Genomic DNA, 17,079 nt, shown 5'->3' on the forward strand with positions numbered 1-17,079 from the left:
GCAGAGGCCTCATCCCTGCCCTTATCCCGGGAAGCCTCTGTAACCAAAGCTGCCACCTTATCAGGGAAGAGAAAGAAAACCGGACTTGACTTGAACCCCGAGAACACAGAAATGGCAAAAACCTTAGCTACCCAGTGGAGTAGAAGAGACGGCTATGGGCCCAAGCCCAATTTCAACAAGGCAACACACCAACCTGCTGATGAGGCATAGCTCCATGCCCAGGGTCGCTAAGAGCTGGGGTGCAGCACCTAAGGCAGGGAGTCCATCCCTAGGGAGCCTCAGCTCACAGCTGAACATCACCAGGGCAAAGGGAGACACTGCTACAAACAGACATCTTAGGAAGAGACACAGGCAGACTGTGAGAGAGTTAACTTTTTTAAAAAGAAGAAAAATGAGCAAATATATACAAAATACTATTAATCTCTCCTGGGCCAACAGAGCAGCCGTCGCAATGTTGCTTCTTTCTTCCTAAGTTTCCATGGTACAAGGTGACCCCTGGCAGTCTGGTGTGCACTTCTGGTGGAGCCCAGGATGCAGTCTCTGGGGAGCATGTGCCACTTGCTCCATGTGGCTCTCCATTCTGGTCACCGCAGCCGGACAGTGTCCCAAGCCCACTGGACAGTCTTTCCCTGAAGATGCCCCACACTGCTAGAGAGCAGGGACAGAGGCCTCCTTCTCTTCCTGTCTTGTCTCTCCTACCCCCCAAGATAATACTGCTTCCTCAGGTCCCACGGGCAGGTCAAATCAGGATTTATGGGCCAGGAGAGTGGTCAGCTTGATTTTGCCATCCATGGAGGCGGTGAGGCAGGTCCCACAGTCCATGGCTGTGCTCCAGTCCACGGTGACCACGGGGGCTCGGTGGCCACCCAGGCTCAAGCAGCTCTCCAGCACCTTCTCATCCCTGCCCAGCTGCAAGAGGACAAGAGATAGAGGAGGCATCAGTGGACACCACTTACAAAACATACTGATGGGAGTGGCCAGACTGCCCCTGCGTGGGGGCTGCCACCAAAACCTGAGGCGCGCCCGGGTATACACGTGCCCACCTTTCCAGAGGTCTGTTTAATTTCTAAACTAGAAAATTCTTCCATTTTCCTGACTATAGTTGTCTTTCACCTTAAGTAGAAAACAAACTCCACAATGTAAAGTTCCTTAAAAGACAGAATTTTCTCTGCTCCCTTTAACTTGCTGTGGGCCAGTATCTCCTGACCTCACCCAGTTTTTTCTTAAAACATTTTTTCTCACTATCTGACATCATATTCTTTATCTATTTGTGTAATGTTTGCCTCACCCAGGGACTTCAAGCTCCAGGAGGGCAGGGCCTTGGAAAATTCTCCCCCGCGGGGTGACCAGTCTGCAGCCCCCAGCACAGCACCGGGCACAGGAGGCCACGGCTAATAAGTAAACATCCACGCTCTTCCATCCCACCAGCAGCAGCTATCCAGGCCTCATGTGCACATGTGGTGACAGTGAGAAGGTAATAAGGAAGGGAAAACCACGGAGCAGCCTGAGTGACCATCAATACACTAGACAGAGCATCTGCCAGCAAGAGATGGGGTAGTCAGCCTTCACAGAGGAAACATAAATTAAACTGATTACAGATTGTAAAAATGGGACCTGAATCTCATTATATATCCCTTAAGTAATTAGATGCCAGTATTGAGATTTAAGAAATTATGCAGAGGAAAAACTTTTAACCCTTTCATTGGTTATAAAGCAAGTCTAGCTACAAATCACAAAAACTGACCAGATCAAATGACAAAGGACAAGGGCCACACAGGCTACATGATTTAAAATACATACATACACACACACACATCATATTCATATGGAGAGTGAAGTACAGCCTAGCTAAAACTCAACCAAAATGAATCTTTAGATAATAAAACTACATCTTGTAGACAGAAAGGTTTTACAGTATCTCCCAACACCCGGGAGAAATCATGGAGCTAATTTTTAAGGAGAGGGCAAAAAATACCAAAATAATCATCATCCATCATCTATAGAAAAGAGCCTACTGATGGTAAACGCAGATTTCAACAAGCCGTGCTTAGGTCCACAATCTCGAAGGCTCCTTATCTGCCACCTCAGCAGTCGAGACCCACCCACTCACTCATCTCCACAGGAAGGGCCTCCCTTGGGCCTATCTCCTCAAACCCACCTGGAAGGTCTCGTTCATCTATGCCCATGTGGGACCCCACGTACTAACCAAGGGCCTGCCTTCCTCCCCCATTTACTCCTCATATATCAAAGGCCTTGATCCTTCTTCCTCTCAGAATGGCTGCCACACTCAGTGTCTCCAGCTAAACACTGAATGGTTCCCCAGCTGGTGCTTAGGTCCCCTAATTTGACTGACAGCCCCAGGAGAGCAGAGATCACACTTTAGATCTTTTTCATGCCTGGTCCAAAGTCAGACACACAACTGCTGTCTGTACATGTGCTATTAACTGACTGACAGCCTATGGCAGAGAGAGACACCGGGAGCCCATTAACAGAATAGTCCACCTTGCATGACTCCTCATACCTAGCGACAAAACACTGCCAATCAGGCAAATAATTAAAAATGAACACTGAGGCTAAGAAGTGAATTCAGGTGGTACCAGAAATATGAGAAATCCTCATCACAGGTCTATTTGATAAATACTAGTAAAACAGAAAATGGTTACAATTTTATACAAGCTCAAAAGAAAAAACACAGTACAGAAAACTGAGAAGTTCTGACATGAGAATTAAAACAAGTGTGTACACTGAAGGACAAAAAAAGATTGAACAACTACACTGTGGTCTGACAAATCACACCCCCAGATTTCTATCTCAACCATGGACTGTTACGTACTTGACCCATGGGACTGCCAATAAAATAATAAATCTATACTGGAGCAGAGCAACTAAAACAAACAACCTAGCACTTACACATTTCCCAAAGCTTCTCCTTATTTCTTAACATTTTTCTATAATAGAGATTATTCCCAAGGAACAGAGGCAGAAAAAAGGGCAGAAATTTGTCAAAGACAGGTACTGGATAAGCAGATGAGGAGGGAATCTCAGGGTCTGCCCACTGCCCCATGTCTTGTCTGCCTGGGCTGGGAATCAGTCCTATCCCAGGCGTGCAGCCAGAAGGGTGCAGCAGGCTGCCTGACCTGTGTGAAAGGCGTCTTCCACGGCAGAACAGGTGGGTGCCAGGTACATGCTCGGCCACGGCCCAAATTCCTCCCTGCCCAGCAAGACATCCCTACCCAATTACCTTGTAGATGATACCCCCTGTGGCAGAACATGTCAGCATGTAATTTCCCTCAGAGTCAAAAGCGAAGAGTCGGCCCCTGGGGACTTGAACCTGCTTATAGCCGCTATAACCGGACAGCACAAAGGGGCCCGTGGCATCAGAGGGCAGGCCATACTCGGACACCTTCAGGCCACTCTTGTGGATGTTCCACTGGATGAACTGAAATCACAAAGCACAACCAGAATGCTCTCTCAGCAGGGCTGACCAAGGGCAAGCCAGGTCACACGCCCATGAGGAAGAGACAGCAAGGACCCTCTAGCAGACATGGGCACGGGCAACACAGCTCTCCCTGCCACAGCGCTGACATCTTTGAAAAGGACTTTAAAGTGCCAGGAACAGAAAAGGGGAGCGGAGTGATGGGTCTACAGGAAAGGTAATGGAAAGGTCCCCAGTCCAGCATCTTGCCAACACATTTCAAGCAGTTTTCAGGTTTCTCTGCATGTCAAAGCCCAAAACTTTTCCTCTCTGGCCTGACTGCAGGAGAGAAAAGGGGTAGGCAACTGCTTGGTCTCTCAAGCAGGGGGAATGCATCAAATGAACTCTTATTACTGCTGTTGCTGTTATTGTTACCAGATTAGAACCCAACTAAATTTTCCTGTTTAGGAACAAAGTAGAGAGGACAAATGCCAAGTGTATTTCCAAGTTCTCAGCAGTACAATCAATCACTGAGCAATGTAGTTACAAACGTAGCCTCCTTTATTGCAGTGCATATAATCCTTCATCCTACCTCATGGACAGGCTACTTGGGGGTGATCACCTCTTAATGGGAATCTTACCCACATAATTAGGAAGTCAAACTTTTTAATTGAAAAATCCTTTCCCATAGCTTTCAAATGAGGAAATTTTTTTTTACTGTTTCAATGTATAATATAGGTGGATAGTATAAAATTCAAAAGGTATAGAAGAGTACATATGAAAAGCACGTCTTCTTCCCACCTCTGCCTAGCCCTTCTCTTTCCACAACAATCCCTGTTAACAGTTCCTACGGTAGCCTTCCAGAGAGAATCTGCAAGGGGGAATTAACTTTTCCTTTTTTTTTTCTCTTTTACCCACTATGCCTGGGAAGCTGTCCCCAGCCACCCGGCAAATTATGTATCCATGCTGGGACCACCCAATTACCAAGCTCACCTGCAGTTCGTCCCAGCCCCAGACCTTAGAGGCTGATCCACCTCCAGTGAGATAAGTCACTGGCTTCAACAAGGAGGAAAAATGTGGGTACTGCTGTTTCATAATAGCCAAAGCTCACTGAACTCATTTAAATCTATAAGATCAATTACTATTAGTATCCCTCAGTGTTGACAAAACTGAGGCGCGGAGCAGCCCAAGCTCACAGAGCTAATAAACAGCATGGTCAGAACCTGAACCCAGCCCATAATGTTATGTCAGTGCTCTCAAGGATCATAGATGCCTGAGATGGAGGAAGAGAAGTCTCTAATGTAAAGCTTGCTCCCACCTACCTTCCCATCCTCGCCGATGCTGTACACAGTGTTCTCATCGTAGCTGAACTCCACAGAGTAGACCTCTCCATAGTGGGCCTTCCAGCTCATAGCACACTCGTGCTGCTGCATATCTGAGTCAACAAGACACCGTTAAGATTCCAGCCCACACTGGAGAATCCATCTGCCCACAGCTCAGTGCGTGTGAGCTCTTCTGAAGCAGGGGACCGCCTGCGTCCGACTGGTGTCACAGAGCTGACCCTGCCAAAGAGGCCAGGCTGCTGCTGAGTTTCAGAAGCAGCTTCTATCACTCAGTCAAAAGTGAGGTTCAGGAATCCTTGACGTAACAAGTTCATCTGGGGAACCCCAAGTGCTTCCTGTGAGGCCTCTGTAACTTCCCATTCTGGGGCTCTGTTAAGGACATAGTCACCTAATTCATAACAGATTCATTGACTCTGAATCTCCTGGGGACAGAGCCCTGGCATGGGGATTTCCAAACAGCAAACCAGATGATTCTGTTGCATACCTCTGGTTAGGACACATTGGTCTAATGTTTTCATAAGGAAAATGAACTACTTGCAGCAAAAGGGCAGGATGTCATTACTCTAGAGTGTCCTCCTGGATCTCACAGGCCTGAAGACTCAGACTGAACAGCTCAAAGCAAAAGCACTATTATGCTCCACCCCTCCCACATCCATTGATGATAACCACATAGATGATTATTGTGGGTGGTTTGAAAACAGCAGACTCTGACCAAAGTTATGCTCTATTAAAAGCATCTTAAGACGGAGTTCTGCAATACCCTCTAGTTTAACTGGCAAAAATCCAATTCTCCTCTCTGGGACACATGACCAGGATTGCCATGAGTACAAGAGCCAGATGCTCACCAAACAGCCGTATAACACCATCAGCTGCCCCTGTGACTAGCAGGTTCCCGTTGTGATTAAAGGCTGTGCAGTTGATCGCAATGGGTTCTGGATCCAGGGAGAACTGGAGCTATGAAAAAAATAGAAGAAAAGCTATTAGCAAACCTTAGGCTCAGCCCAGCCACACTGCTTACCCCAACTCAGGTACAATATGGGCACATAAAAAACCCAGAATGGGTTTTCACCAGCTCCTCCCTTACATGTCCTTCTCCCAGCAATATGGATCTGAGCCTTTGCCCTCTGTGCTGCTTTTGAGAGGCAAAGTCTCTGTGCCTATAGCTATTATGGTTTCCATATAGAGACAGGAATCCATGCTTATTCCAATTTCAAATGAGTCATCCATATCTTAGCAATATACACTTCACTCAAAGTGTGTTCCAAGCTAATTCTTATTGAAAGATCTGACTGCCAGCAGGGAAAATTAATTCATCAATTGCACTTCATCACAAGTAACTCTAAGCAGTGGAAGACCGACTTGCAAACAGCCCTGACAATACAAAGGTCATGCAGCTGCTCCATTCCTTCCCATCCAGCTCTGTATATCGCCACATAAATGGTTATAAACAGAGGCATGTACCCAGGCTAGCCCACAAAAATTTCTAAAAGGGCTTAATACTGCTTGTTTATTTAGTTATTTAATCTTTGGCTATGTGCCACTCACTGTGCTAGGAATATAATGGTGAACAAAACCATCACATAGAATTTAGGGTCTCTTAATTTAGTCTAATAATTAATCAAGAATTTCATTTCAAGCAATACAGATGACCAGAAACCCTAACCAACCCTCCTTAGAAACTAAAAATGCTAAAAAGAATGTTATTTAAACACACACATACACAGAATACTGAGCTGGCAATTAAAGGAATCCTCTGAGGCCAAAAATAAAGGGAAAGCAAGAATCCAGAGGACTAGTGTACTCTGAAGTTGGCTTCACTGGGGACATCAATCAAACCCTGATAACCTGAGCTTCCATTCTAATAGCAACAAACAGTCCAGGGGCCTAGAAACACAGCTAAGACCTGCCCAAGGGGAGAGAAGAAGCCTCCACATATAGCTGTGACTCCAAAGAGCTACATACTCAGTGTAGAAATGAGCTAGAAATAATACCACTTCATAGAAAGGGAAAACAAGGAAACTTACCTGTCTGAATCTTGGAGCCAAGTGGAAAGAAAAGAAAAGAAAAAATACTCCTTTGAGAATTTATAATCACAAACTGATCCTGACATGGATTTATAACCTAAATTTATAATCCCTATGTAGTCTGAGAAACCTCAAGCAGAGAATTTATTTTAAAGTTGTCAGGAGTTGGTTGTGCCTCAGACACCTGATTGAAAAAAATGCAAATCTTTTCCAGAGAAAAGCACCGTCAACCCAAGTCTCAAAATATTTCCAAAGATAAAAGTTCAGGGAACTTGAACTCATAATCAAAATTCACAAGACATAGAGAAACAAACCAAAAAGAGTAAGTCACATAGGAACAGGAGAGAGCAGAATCAGATTGACAAAGACTTCTGATACTGGAATTACCAGAGAGAATATATAATGAATATGTTAAATATATTCAAAGGAATAAAAGAAGAAATTGGAAATATGGGTAAAAATCAGAGACTATAAATATGTCAAAGCAGGTTTGAAAAAATGTTGAGCTTCTAAGACTGAAAAATATAATAACTGAAATTAATATCCTAATGGACAGGTTTAATAGAGTATAGTAGAGGAAAGAATTAGCCAACTGAAAGATGTGAAAAATTATCATCAAGAATGCTGCAAAGTGAGACAAAAAAAGAAAGTTAGAAGTTCTAAAATATGTCTGTTTGAAGTCCCAGAAAGCAAGAGATAATCAGAAAACAGAAATATTGGAAAAGATGATGACTAAGAATTTTCCAGATTTGAATAAAGGCATACATGCTCAGATTCAGGAAAACAAGCAAGATTAAAAAAAAAAACAACTTTAAAAAAATAAAAAACAAACAAACCTGAAAATCCATACCAAGGCACCTAGGTAAGAGATCTTAAAAGTAGTCAGAACAGACAAATAAAACCGAGGAATGTCAATTACACTGATCACTAACTTTTCAGTTTCTGCACAGGCAGCCAGAAGACACAATCAAATTGCAGAGTTATATGGATCAGTTTTCAACCTAGAATACATGTTGTATTCTAGAAAAATACATATACCATGATTCCATTATATAAAGTTAAAAAAGGTATGCAAAACAAAATCTATGTTCTATTAGGCATACATATAAATGTGCTAAACTATTTTTTTTAAATGAAAGACAAGAATAATTTCTCTGGAAAAGGGAGGGAGACCAAGATTAGGGAAGGGCAATGAGAACATCAGAAGTACTGGTAATGTTCTATTTTTAAGTCAGATATATGGATACTCACATTATTGCTTTTCTTCTCATTATACCACAGACATACAATTTAAAAATTCTTTGTATATATTCTAATTAAAATTTAAAAACTCACAAGTAGGCATAAAATTAGAAATCAGAATAAGAATTTTGGAGGAAAATAACAAGATGAATGAAGGAGGATCTAATTAAGCCAGGTTGTATTAGGCAAAGCATCTCAGAGATGCTGCAGAACAGAAGCCTTGCCTGATAAGAGTGGGGCAAGAATGCTCTAGAGAGAAGGCACAACCTGTAGGAAGTGCCTGCAGTTACAGGGTAGTGAGGGGCAGGATGTGTATGAGGAGGATAAAGGGAGCAGTTGGGAGGGACAGATTGTGGGGCCTTGAGGGAAGTTGGATTTTACCTTAAGAGCAATGGTAAACCTGGAAGAATTTTAAGCAGGAAGAAAGATGACATGATACAATGTGTGCCTGTTGCTCTGGCTGCTACAGGGAGATTGGGCAGGAGGTACTGTAGCCGTCCAGGGAATGGGCACAGAGACCAGGTCTTACGTGTGTCTCTGGAAATGCAGAGAAATGGTCAGACCTGGAATACATTTGGCAGGTGGAACTGGGAGTATTTGCTCATGGACTGATTTGTGCGGGGTGAGGAAAACGATGTGTCCAGGAAGACAACCAGTTTCTAAGTGGGATGCATTAGCCAGGATGCATCTCCTCTTCAGAAGAGGAGGAAGAACTGTGACAAGGAGTGGAAGTCAAGAATTCAGTTATGGACCTGAAAAGCTTGAGATGCCTGTGAGACTTCCAATTGGGAATATACACAATTTTTGAGGCAGATACAGTAAGGCTCAGACTAAACATTTGGAACAAAGTCCATTTGTAAGACAAGGAACCTAGGACATCTCAAGTGTCTGGTAACTAAGAAAGTGGATGTTCAGCATAAGGGCATTTTGTACAAAGCTGGAACACATTATAATGACACAAATAATTTTGTAAGAGCATCAATGCCTTTTAAACAGGTGAAAAACATTATTTAATCCCCTTAGAGCTGAAGGTCATAGCCATAAGCACATATTACTATTCCAGGTGGAAACAAGATTCTCGGGCACCTGAGGACATGGGTTATGTGGCCCCATGAACAAGGTGTCCCAAGATGTCACCCTCTTCCAATTAGCTGTCACTTCTTATGAATATGCATGTCCTCACTACTTCTAGCTGCTGCTGTAATTTTAGCTCAGTACTTAGTTAACAGGGAGGTGGAAGGAGACTCAAGCGTTCCAAAAAATAAGCAACAAGAGCTCTCTAATAGGCTGTGTGACTTCTAAGCTTGTGGCATGATTCTGAATGACCTAAATTGCTAATAGTCTGCCATAACTGGAGTATTACTACTTTTCACATTTAAACTTTGAACTTTTCTCACAAATCAATAATCTAAGGAGATTTGATGAAAGAGAAAGTAAGAGACCCATCAGGAAATACAGGGGAGAGCAGGCAGTGCACCTGTACAGGAATGTGACCAGCCTCAGTGAGACCCATGGGGCCCGGTCCTATACCTGCTGCTTCATGGTTTTCGTGTCCCACAGCAACAGCTTCCCAGGAACCTGGTTCATGCCCTTGCTGCCGATGTCTGGTGCAGATACATCTACCTGGGAAGTGAGGCTCGGAGCTGCAGCCGAACAGACGAACGAGGCCCCGTTGGGGCTACACGCAAGTGACAGGATTCTGCAACACATACGGGGCTGGGTCAGACGCTCCGCCAGCTCAGAGAAAGAAAGCTCCTGCACTAGGCTGGACTCTGCTTCAAGAGCTGGGGCAAAAGGCTCAGAGAAAGACCATGCCCTAAAAAGCACACTTTGCAAACTGCCACCTTGATGGGGACTGAGAGAGGAACTTTCCAGCTCACCTGGGCATGTCATCATTGATGTTGATTTCACAGAGATTCTTCTTGGCTTCTGTCTCATAAAGACGTACTGTCCCCACACCACTGCCCAGTAAAAGCTGGAATGAGAAGGAGCAGGTGATATGAAGGATGGCTACCAGGCGTGGTTAAGAAGGACCGCTATAGATGGGGCCAGGCCCCCTCCTCTGAGGTAGGGGCTGCAGGGGTGAGGGCCTTCTTCCACTTATGCAGGCAGTTCAAGAGGAATCTCATTTAAAAACTAAATAAATTCATCAGAACTGACCTTGAAGAGAAGTGCAAATAACAAAGGAATCTGTAGAGTGTGAGAGAGGTCTTACCTCAGATTTACCTAGAAATGTTGTGGCTTACTAAATGAGAACCTCTGATCTTTTCACCTCATTTTTTCTAGTATAAATCTCAGCTATTCCCACCCTTCCTTCTTACTTCTGACCCACCCACCACATCATTTAGTCTCTCTTTAGGGCTTAAGGTCAGAGCTGACCCCAGGATGGTCATGGGACTTGGATGATGGCCCCATTTGCATGTTCTGGGGATAGCTCTGGCAATGGCCCTTTAAAAGCCTCCAGAAAAAACTGAGGCGGCTATACTTGCCTTCAGGAACTTGTCCTTTATTTGGTGAACAGCTACAACAATAATGAAGAATACCAACAGAGGAAAACACCAGAAGCAGCCCAGGCATACTGCCTAAATTATGACTTCAGTATTCACTTAGCAAATTCACACTGTTACAGGGTAAACATTGAGATGTAATACCATAAGAATGATTCCTTCACCTGCCAAAAATTATAGAAAAGCGGTTTGCCTCTTGGGCTACATGGCATGATCCTCTCAAAATGAAATAAGATGAAAAAAAAACAACAACTATTAATCAATTTTATGACCTGAACTATAAATCCTATCTCAAATATTAAAGTCCAAGAAAAATAAGAATACTATTTTTAGAGACAGTTAGACCCATGGGAACCACAAAATAGAACACCATCCCCTCCACTAGCTTAAGCTACTTCCTTGGGGTCTGGCACAGGCTCTTAGCTGCTCTTAGCTACAGGAAGAAACCTGCTTAGAATGTTCATGGTGGGTTGCTAGAGACAGGGACAAACAACAGGGCTGATGAGGGGTAACAGGAAATAAGACGGCCTTTCCTGGGGCAAACCAAGAAGTAAGCCAGGCCCCACGGATAGGAAGAAGCCTTCCACTGTCGTGCAGGAGTGTTCTTCAGGTTCTACAATAGCCTAATTTCAGTTCTTGTGAGTTCAGGCTTTGCAACCTCACTGTCACCCCAAAACAGGAGCCTGCTGGGTCATTCCAGGGTATGTGACCCCTAAATCCACTCTCAGAGACAGAGGAAGAGATTTGGGCTTGGCTGCCTCAGTTCAGCACTGCAGAGTCAGGGAGGGCCCCCCGAGGTGCTAGAGCAACTGGTGGATAGTCCTGGAGAATTCTTGAAGTTGGACTGCAAAGCAAGTAATGTAACAAAATGTTACTCACCAGTCTGTCGCGCTTGGTGGCCCACTCTAAAGAAAGCAGTGGTGACTTGGAAATGGAGGACGCTTTGGTCTGCATGATGGGGTTGAATGACCACACTTTGATGACCCCATCCACATCTAGGCTGGCAACCCTCCTCCCGGAGCAATCCACTCTGAGATGAAAGGAGAAGGGAAGACAGTTAGCTCCTCCCCTTAGCCCTGTCATCCTCTTCAGCTAATGCTGACATGATTGCTTTTCTGACTTTCCTATTGTTTTAAAAAATAATCTCCAAGTGTCTACACTCAGAGGACAGGCAGGAGATATTTCTAGAAATATTCGTTCATTCATTTGTCTAAGAGATACTTATTAAGCACCAATTATGTGCTCAGCCCTGTGCTAAAAAGTAGACTAGGACAGTGGGCAAGATATACCTGGTCCCCGCCCTCAAGACACTTGTGGTCTGTTGGAATTTAGAGCCTTCCTCCTATGTCATAAGTCAGGAACAGCCAAGTGCCCTAAGAGCCCATCAAGGCTGTCAGACCTACATAACCTCTCAATATCACACTTTATGAGGGTTTATTATTAAAAGACCATGCCTTTGCTACATTTAAGTAAAAGCATGTAAATGATAAATATTACCTAGAAGTACCAACATAAAGAAAATTAAGTCTTAGAGGAGAAAAAGAGGTAACATCCCTAATACTCCACATGAGTAGGAAGGATGGAGGCTGGCCGGTCCAATGGCAGCTGCGAGCAGAAGCCCCAGTCGGGCAGGAGTCCACCCAGCTCTGACCCCGTAGGCATGACCATGGCCTTTCAGGGATCACCCTACCCTCCTGCCTGCCACACCTTCATATAAACAGTCTGAAAATCCAGGCTTCCCGGAAAACCAGCTCCCCAGGGGGTCAACACTTTCTCTAGGTGGGCCTCGGCTCTATGTCTAGCTGCCCCTAGCCTGGCCTCCAGGCCTAAACCCACCTGCAGTGCATAATGGACGAGTGGTGCTCTCCGTACTCTTCCTGGCCCAGAACAATAAAGGGCTGCTCAGGGCGGACTCCTCCACCTTCAGGGCCTGCCGTGGGAGCCCGCATCAGCGTCTCCACTGGCTCCACATGAAGCTCTGGGGAAGGTTCTGCCTCTGGACCAATGGCCTCAGGCTTCTTCTCTGCACACTGTGCCAAGCAAAGCAGGGACAGGTCAGCTGCAAAGGGGTCTGTCCTGGGTCCAGCTGTTCGCCCACATCCCAGGAGCACAGTGCCATGCATCCACAGAGTCAGGCTGAGCTTTCTGTGAGGCTCTTGATAGGCCCAGGGTCTGCAGGAGAGAGCTCTGAACCATGAGAATGGTGCTCAGCATGCCTACAGGAGAGCAGGGAGTCTGATGTATGGACCCCCTAGAGGCTTTGCTCCTCCTCTCAGGCACTGCTGAGAGGGGACTGGGACGACCCACAGTGGATAGGACTCTCCTGCCCTGACAACAGGCCAGGCTGACAGTCATAAATATCACTGAATGCAAGCTTACTAGGTGCCAGGCAAGCATTTTATATTTATTCTCTCATTTAATCATCCTAAAAAATCCTCCTAAAAACCATTTTAGATACTACTTCTCCCATTTTACAGCTGTGGAAATAAGGAAGGAAAAAGTTAAGTAACTCACCCAAGATCATACAGCTGGCAAGGAGCAGGCCCCTCAGAATTATGCCTGGCCCCTCACCCACATGCCAACTAGCATCTCCTCCTGAGAAGTGGGACACTAAGAGACCAAGAAACTGAGGCAACAGGCAACTTGCAAAACAAAGACCCCAGGACAGCAGCTGCACCCACCTGGCAGCCTAGCATTGGGGAACACCCCAAAAGTCCCTGCAGTGTCCTGAGCTGCCCCCGTTTCTGCCTTCCTTTAACACTAAGTGTTGGTCACCACGGTTACTCCATGCTCAGCAAGACCCAATACAGGCCAGGGCCGGCTCTGCCACCCCGTGATGCCCGAGTCTCCTCTGCGAGCTCCCTCAGGGAAGGAGGAAGAGAAGTTCCACAGCAACACAGAGCAGAGGAACAGAGACCTCTGACTTCAAAAAAGGTCCTTTAGGAGCTCCAGGGGAATCTTTCATCCTAAAGTGCTGGAGGACAACAATTTATGTTCTGAGTCTTAGGGATTTACCGTCCCGCAACTAGCAGCTTCCACAGCTAGGAAAGGCAGACCCAGACCCATGTGCAGTAGTGAGGGGGGGCCCAGAGCCCAGGGCTCAGCGTGGGAAGGACCCGGCCTCCCTGCAGCAGCTCCAGCAGAGGACTGGCCTCAGGACATCAGCAGGAGATACAGGAGAAAGGAATCCTGCATGCAAACAAGTCTGGGCAATTCTGAGTTAAATCAAGGGAAATATGTTTCTTTCCAGCCAAGTTTCAGAAAGCCCCTGACATGCTAAAATGCACAGTTAACCTAAGGGAAGGATGTGGTATGCTAGGGTTCCCAAACCAATCTGATCACAGAACTCATTTTCTGGGATCATTTCCAGGGGCTAGCATTTTATGCAGTAGCCAAACACCACATCGGGAAAAGGGGTCGTAGAAAAGCTGGGCAAAATATAAATCAAAAGACACAAAGTGTGAACAATTAAGAACAATAGGCAAAACTATGCTCTACACAAAAACAGCAAGAGGGAAAGAGACAATCAATCAGAAGAGAGGTACAAGCTGGCACGAATGTCCCACCCCCCTGCCCCAGTCCCAGCATTTTCCTGTGCATCCTCCTCTGTGCTCACGAGTAGGGGAGTGGGTGTTGCCAGGATATTCATGAGATCCCAAGGCCAAACCATACCTGGGAAGTCGTTGTAGAGAAAAGCTCCTTTCTTTCCTTGCCGTGATCCTGCAGGCGCCGCTGCCGGTGCTGCGACCAGCTGGACTCTCCGGAGGACAGGCCACCGAAAAGGGTCTTCGCATCCTTTGCTCCAAAGGCCAGGTCCTTGCCCTTAACAGGCTGGAGGAAAAGAGGCAGGGCTGTGGAAAGGCTTTTCCCATCTCCACAGGCCATGACACCTGGCTGAGGAGGGAAGCAACAGTCCCAATCCCAGGAGGGGCTTCTCTACCCAACAGCGCTTGGGGAAGGCTCCTCCATGGCTGAGCTGAGCAGGCAGTTAAAATGTTACTCTCTCAGCCATATGGGGGAGGTCATGAGTAAAACACAAACAGTCCAGATCTCCTCCTTTCATTTTCTACCACCATGAGCAGGATAAGTCATCAGCCCTCAGTCTGCCATATCTATCATCTGGCGCTATACATATATAAACACAAAACCTCGATTTAATCAGGATAATTAACTTTAGTAAAGGGGGAGGAGACCAATATTTACTAAGTGACTATGAGGCAGGACAGGACCAACACTAGGTGTTATAAACATTTACAAGCAACAATAAGCTTGGGAAATACAAAAAATTTACCAAATTCACAACTACCTCCCTGGAGAGGAAAAGGAACAGAATACCCTCTCTTGCTTTTGGCCAACGGTAGGACTATGTTAGTTACTGTTAGTAAGAGGTATTTGAAAATGATTACTAGGCACCATAAATTCTAACAGAAATTGCTGGAAACCCACTGTGGCAATTTGAAGCTTTTATAGAACCCAGAAAATCTTGTTCTTAAAGCTAATCCATTCCTGTTCATGTAAACCTATAGTAGATGGGGACCTTTTGATGAGATTACTTTGGTTAAAGGCTTCTGATTAGACTGCAAGACCCAGGGGGGTTCTTAATCCTCTTAATAAATGGAAGAAGAAAAAGCCACAGACAGAAAGAACGCTACAGAGACAGAGAGGAACCAGAAGCTGTGCGAGGAGCCACTGTAGCCAGAAGCTGAAAGAAACAAGGCCAGGAAGAGAAGGGAGAGAGGACCCGCAGAAGCGGCCGCCTCTACTGTGCCCTGCCACGTGTCTGATCACCCTCGGCTGCAGATCAGGGAAAGAGATCTCCTGTTGATGTCTTGATTTGGACACTTTCATGGTCTCAGAACTGTATGCTTTCTAACCTAATAAATTCCCATTGTAAAAGCTCCCCTATTTCTGGTATGTTGCTCCCAGCAGCTTTTAGAAAATGAAACACCCAAGGACCTTTTATCGACATAAACTGAACAGGAAAGAAAGCAGCATTATCTGACTCCTTTTCTTAATAAAAATGATAAAGTCAACCAAAGTTATAGCAACAAGAAATGAAATCAATCTCCACCCCACCCCACAGAAAGAAGTCCATCCTTAATTAAGAACCTTTTTAAAAGGAGCTGCCATTTCATCATCTTTTCAGATTACCTAGCTGGGAAATTTTTCTGCCCTTATTCCCATAGATTAGATGAGCTCCTGCCCCTCCCCCCTTTTTAAACACTTTTAGCAATGGGATATGGATGCAATAAGACACTCAGTTTTGAGATCAACCTCCACAGGTAAACATCACTTAAATCAAGACAATAAACTCAACCAAAGTCTACTTGTTTTCTATTTCTTCTACTTGTCATTTTTTACTTTAACACTAGACACCTTGTTTTCTTTCTTATTTTTTCTTTTTTTTATTTGTTCTGTTTTCTTATTTTTTCACACCAAACACTTTTAAATGGTTAACACAGATGTGCCTTTGACCTCTGGAGTCATTTGAACAGTTAAGGACGGAAATTTTCAAGGACTCTTAATTTACCTAGGTATTAGCTATTTTTTTCTGCCTTACGTAACTTCCAGTTATATTTACTTAGGCTTACAGCAGATGTTTCTTCCAGAGAAAGTACTTAGTTCTCTAAAATCTGGCTTATTTTAGAAGCAGGATTCTTTGTCAAGATAAAATAAAGAATCTAAGAAGAGAAAAATAATAATACCAATAATACCAATATCTACTATCCATTGAATGTTTATCATATGTGAGATACGATGCTGAGAACTCTACAAGCATTACCTTATTCTAACATGAGGAAACTGAGGCTTAGAGAGGGTATTTGCTCCAGACAGCTAGGACATGACAGAGTTGGAATTCTCACCCATATCTGATGGGCAAAACCCATTATCCTAGAAACTGGTGGAAAGTAATACCTTAAAGTGGTTACACGGGAGAAAGGAACACTAAGTAGAAAAGATAAGAAACGCCATAATCCTGGAGCTAATAATAAAACTAGGACAAGGTCCTTTGTGGTGCTTCCAGCCATTCCTGAGAAGTATCCTATGGTCTATAGAACACTGAACAGGTTCCATGGTATTAGCAAGTAGAAAGAAAGATTTCTCTTATCTTCCCAGAAGCAGGAACTTGTGAAAACTGATAACAGAGAGGCCCTGAAGTTACCATGGTGCTCCTCACATGGCCCCTTGGCCACTGTGCTCACTCCCTAGAATATCACCCATAGGTGCTAACCCTTACTACATAAATCCACTGACTCCTTCCCATATCTACTGAACCAGAAGACTACAACTTAGCCTGGGGAATTCTAAAACCAATCACCAAAAGCACTAAAATTGTGATAGAAAAAACAAAGGAACTGGCAGTAGGGGGCTATACGAACTCTAAAACCTGCTATAAATAAAGTGCTCAGGAGACACAAGGCCAGTTTCCTAGATTGAGTGTTGTTTACCAAAAGCAGGCTGGCAGCAAGTGAGGATGTTTCAAAAAGTCTCAAACACAAGAGGATTGTGGGAAGATGGCAGAGTAGGAAGCTCCAAGACTCAGTCTG

General features: G+C 44.8%; 1 protein-coding gene across 3 annotated transcripts in view; it reads right to left on the minus strand.

Annotated features, from left to right (window-relative positions):
• Positions 1–362: 362 nt before the first annotated feature.
• Positions 363–17,079, minus strand: part of WDR91 (WD repeat domain 91) — a 39,081-nt gene continuing 22,364 nt past the window's right edge. For all 3 annotated transcript variants that reach the window (XM_058297410.2, XM_058297412.2, XM_058297413.2), the window contains exons 7-15: positions 14,204–14,362; positions 12,368–12,561; positions 11,411–11,561; positions 9,905–9,999; positions 9,555–9,723; positions 5,604–5,712; positions 4,738–4,850; positions 3,242–3,439; positions 363–909 (exon numbers count right to left, since the gene is read on the minus strand). In XM_058297410.2, the coding sequence (XP_058153393.1) occupies positions 745–909; positions 3,242–3,439; positions 4,738–4,850; positions 5,604–5,712; positions 9,555–9,723; positions 9,905–9,999; positions 11,411–11,561; positions 12,368–12,561; positions 14,204–14,362 (1,353 nt within the window). In that variant the 3' untranslated portion in view covers positions 363–744. The remainder of the gene's footprint in view (positions 910–3,241; positions 3,440–4,737; positions 4,851–5,603; positions 5,713–9,554; positions 9,724–9,904; positions 10,000–11,410; positions 11,562–12,367; positions 12,562–14,203; positions 14,363–17,079) is intronic.

Source organism: Dasypus novemcinctus, chromosome 5, assembly GCF_030445035.2.
Source record: "Dasypus novemcinctus isolate mDasNov1 chromosome 5, mDasNov1.1.hap2, whole genome shotgun sequence".
NCBI lineage: Eukaryota > Metazoa > Chordata > Mammalia > Cingulata > Dasypodidae > Dasypus > Dasypus novemcinctus.